The sequence below is a fragment of the Rhinolophus sinicus genome, unplaced genomic scaffold (assembly GCF_036562045.2).
Source record: "Rhinolophus sinicus isolate RSC01 unplaced genomic scaffold, ASM3656204v1 Contig79, whole genome shotgun sequence".
Classification (NCBI taxonomy): Eukaryota; Metazoa; Chordata; class Mammalia; order Chiroptera; family Rhinolophidae; genus Rhinolophus; species Rhinolophus sinicus.
This window is the reverse complement of record NW_027423878.1, coordinates 19,487-23,068: the sequence shown is the minus strand read 5'-3', so window position 1 is coordinate 23,068 and position 3,582 is coordinate 19,487. Positions and strand designations below refer to the sequence as shown.

General features: G+C 41.4%; 1 protein-coding gene across 1 annotated transcript; it reads right to left on the bottom strand.

The window, feature by feature from the left end:
- Nucleotides 1-794: 794 nt before the first annotated feature.
- LOC109439816 (olfactory receptor-like protein DTMT) lies at nt 795-1,726 on the bottom strand. Its single transcript, XM_019720044.2, is given in 2 exon segments — nt 795-1,657; nt 1,660-1,726. Coding segments are annotated over 2 exon segments (930 nt in total).
- Nucleotides 1,727-3,582: the final 1,856 nt, after the last annotated feature.

Here is a 3,582-nt window from a genome sequence, read left to right as displayed (position 1 = left end):
ACTCTGAACTTGTATACCAGCTTCTAGCTTCTTTCCACTTCTAGCTTATTTGCTGGAGAAATAAATTTTAGGGCCCCTAAATTCATTATTCTCAGAAAAAGACAAAATACACTCTTGTTGTAAAAGTGTTTGGGTGGTGAACACACAATACAATATATAAATGCTGTAATATCGAATGGTACACTTGAAACAAATTATATTATTTAATTGCTAATATCACCCCAATAAATTTAATTTTAAAAATCAATTTCATGTCTGGCCTAGTGAGAAAAGGCAAAGTCAATGCCAATTTGAATCAGAGAAGAAAAAATAGTTAACAGATAAAAGGAAGTGAATATTGTGTAGGGAGAGGTAAGTAGGAGCCATTTACAGGAAGCCTGGGAGGTTGAGATGTTTTTTAGATTTTATTTAGTACTGACCTAAGACTACAGAGAATCATTTAAAAAATGATACTACAATTAAATCAGAGTTCTGATTTAAAAAATAACATCCTGTAATATATCAGTTAAGAATGTAAGGTATGGAGATCATTTAAAATAGTACTTCTTCAACTACGCTTTCCAGGATCTACAGGGGAAACCAAAGAGAAAAGCCAAGTCAGAGGTCACAAGACTTGTTTCCCTAGTTCAGCTATGAGTTCCACATCATCCCTTTCACATATTGAACTATTATATAGTATGTCATCTTAACTGATGTTTCCATGATGAGGAAAATATCTGGATAATGTTCCAATATTATTAATAATATATCTACTGAATAAAGTTATGTGAAAACCTCAAGTGTTACCATCATTGTTAACCAAAAAACATCTTTTTACAAAAGACTCTGCCCAAGGCTCCCTTCATGTCTCTGTTTCTCAGGCTGTAGATGAAGGGGTTCAGCATGGGCGTCACCACAGTGTACATCATGGACATGACAGTCTCCTTAACAGTAGAATTGTTAGCTGATGGGCATAAATAGAGAGCAATAACTGTCCCATAGAATAGTGACACCACAGAGAGGTGGGAGCCACAGGTGGAGAAGGCCTTGCGGATACCCCCAGCAGAAGGAACCTTGAGGATGGAGAACAAAATTCGTGCATAAGACGTGATGATGAGGAGGAATGGGATGACTACAGTGAGCCCTCTGATGGTAAATATCACCAACTCATTAACTCGAGTGTCAGAGCATGACAGCTTCAGCAGAGCAGATATGTCACAGAAAAAGTGGGGGATCACGTTGTCTGCACAAAAATACAACCTGGCCATGAGCAGAGTGTGTAACAAGGAATAGAATGTGGTCAGCACCCAGGACAGCACCACCAGGGAGAAGCAGAGCTTGGGGCTCATGATGGTGGTGTAGTGCAGGGGGAAGCAGATGGCCACATAGCGGTCATAGGCCATGGCCACTAGGAGGAAGCTCTCCAAGTCTCCAAAAAACAGGAAGAAGTATATTTGGGTCAGACAGCCTGCGTAGGGGATAGACGGGACTTGGCTCTGCATGTTCTGCAGTAACTTGGGCATTGTGACAGAGGAGAAGCAGAGGTCAGAGAAGGACAAATTGCTGAGGAAGAAATACATGGGTGTGTGGAGGTGGGAGTCCCAGTGAATGAGCAGGATGATGAGGAGGTTCCCCAGGACGGTGGTAAGATACATGGCCAGGAACAGGGCGAGAACAGGTCTCGTTGATCTGGTTCAATGGGCAGGCCCAGGAGGAGGAATTCTGAAACGATGCTTTGGTTCTCCATTTTCATGTTGTTATTTTATCACCTTTTTAAAATGAAAAATAATTTGTATTAAATTGCTAGTCACAAAATAGTCACGAGGATGTGAAATACAGTATGGGAAATATAGTCAATAATGTGTAATATTTATATATAGTGTAATATTTATATATAGCTTTTTGGGGATCACTTCATAAATTATATGAATGCCTAATCACTACTCTGTACACCTGAAACTAATACAACATAATACTGAATGTCAACTATAATTTAAAAAATAGGTGTACAGTTAGGAATGTAAATTGCAATGTAGGGAATATAGTCAGTGGTATTGTAACAGCTATGTGTGGCATCAGATGGGTAGGAAACTTGTAGGAGTGTTTAAATGTCTAATCACTATGTTGTTCTGTACACCTGAAACTAGCAATAAAAAGTTAATTAATCAATTAGTTAAATGTTTTTTAAAGTATAATTGCTATTAAAGTATGAACCTATAGATATGTGTACACACATATAAAAATTGCAGAACTTTCAAAAAGATCTTTTCTAATCAAACACTCATAAGGTCAGTATTTCATTTATCCTCTACCAAATACAAAAGTAAATATTTACATAAAGCAAAACTCTGAAAGCATCTGAGGTTATGCATCCAATTCAACCATCTTCCCGAATTCTATCAGAATGTTCCATAATTGCTTCATGAATGGAGTCAATCAGCGTGACCTGAAAGGAGGAAGGAAGTAGTCTAATACTTCTGTATGCTTCTGGCTTACAGATGTGTGAGAGAGAAGAAAAATCTATGCCTAATTTTACTAATAAAGTAGAAGAAATGAAAATAAACAATGACACTGTTAAACTGATAAGGATGGAAAAAGAGTGGCAAAAATTCAAATAAATAGATTCATGCAATTGATGAAGCTAAAAGCACATATGAAAAAATTTGAGGCCGATGTCATCAAAATGGTGGCGTGAGGTGAGCCTCTGTAAAGCTCCCCTGGATTTTACAACTAATTGAACAACAATAACTCCACAAAGGACTCCCTGCACAGCAGACAGGCAAGACGAAGAGCTCAGTGCTCCGAGATCGCTGCATCCCGGAACTACCGCAGCTGCAGGAGAGGGAAGCACTCGGACTGCAAGGGCTCCGCTTATGGCCCACAGGGCTGAGGGGGCAACATACAACACGGCTGAACCCAACGCTCACAGCAGAGACCTCGGAGAAAAGACTGAGGGAAGAAGGCTGAAAATGGTGGCTTAAGCCCTCACTGCCAAGCAGAGAATGGAGCCTTAGGCACTGAGACTAGCCACCTCCTCCCTACCCTCCCAGAGCTCGCCCCGCCCCCATGTGCTGGGTGCTAGAAACAGAACAGTAGCAGTGTCAGATCAAAAGAACAGAATATTTGCTGTTCTGAGAACTGTGGACCACAGACACAGATTCGCAGCCCAACTAGTTCCAGCAAAGGAGAGGGAGCTAAGGAAGCAGGGCCGGTTGTGGTGATGGTCACCACCATTGCTCTGGGCCACCACTCACAACTGACCCTGCCCCCGGCCCCACCTATCTGGGCAGATCCCTGGAGGAGTAAACAGAACTGCTGAAACATACGGGCTCTGAATCTGGTGCAGGAAGAGCTTTGGATTTTCAAAAGCTCTCTGCATACCCACCGGGACACTGTGCCCTGTGTCCCAGGTGAACTATTAACAGAGGAGAAGCCCGTCTCCCAGGGAATCCCCCCATTGTGTGAGAAGCTGGAATAGTGCAGAGAAAACATAGCACTACCGTGTGTGAGAGAGAAAAAAAGGCTGCAGTCGGAAAGAAAATAAAACGTTCTACCAACAAGTACTGGAAAACAAAAGAAAGACCTCTTCCTATCAACCTGTTG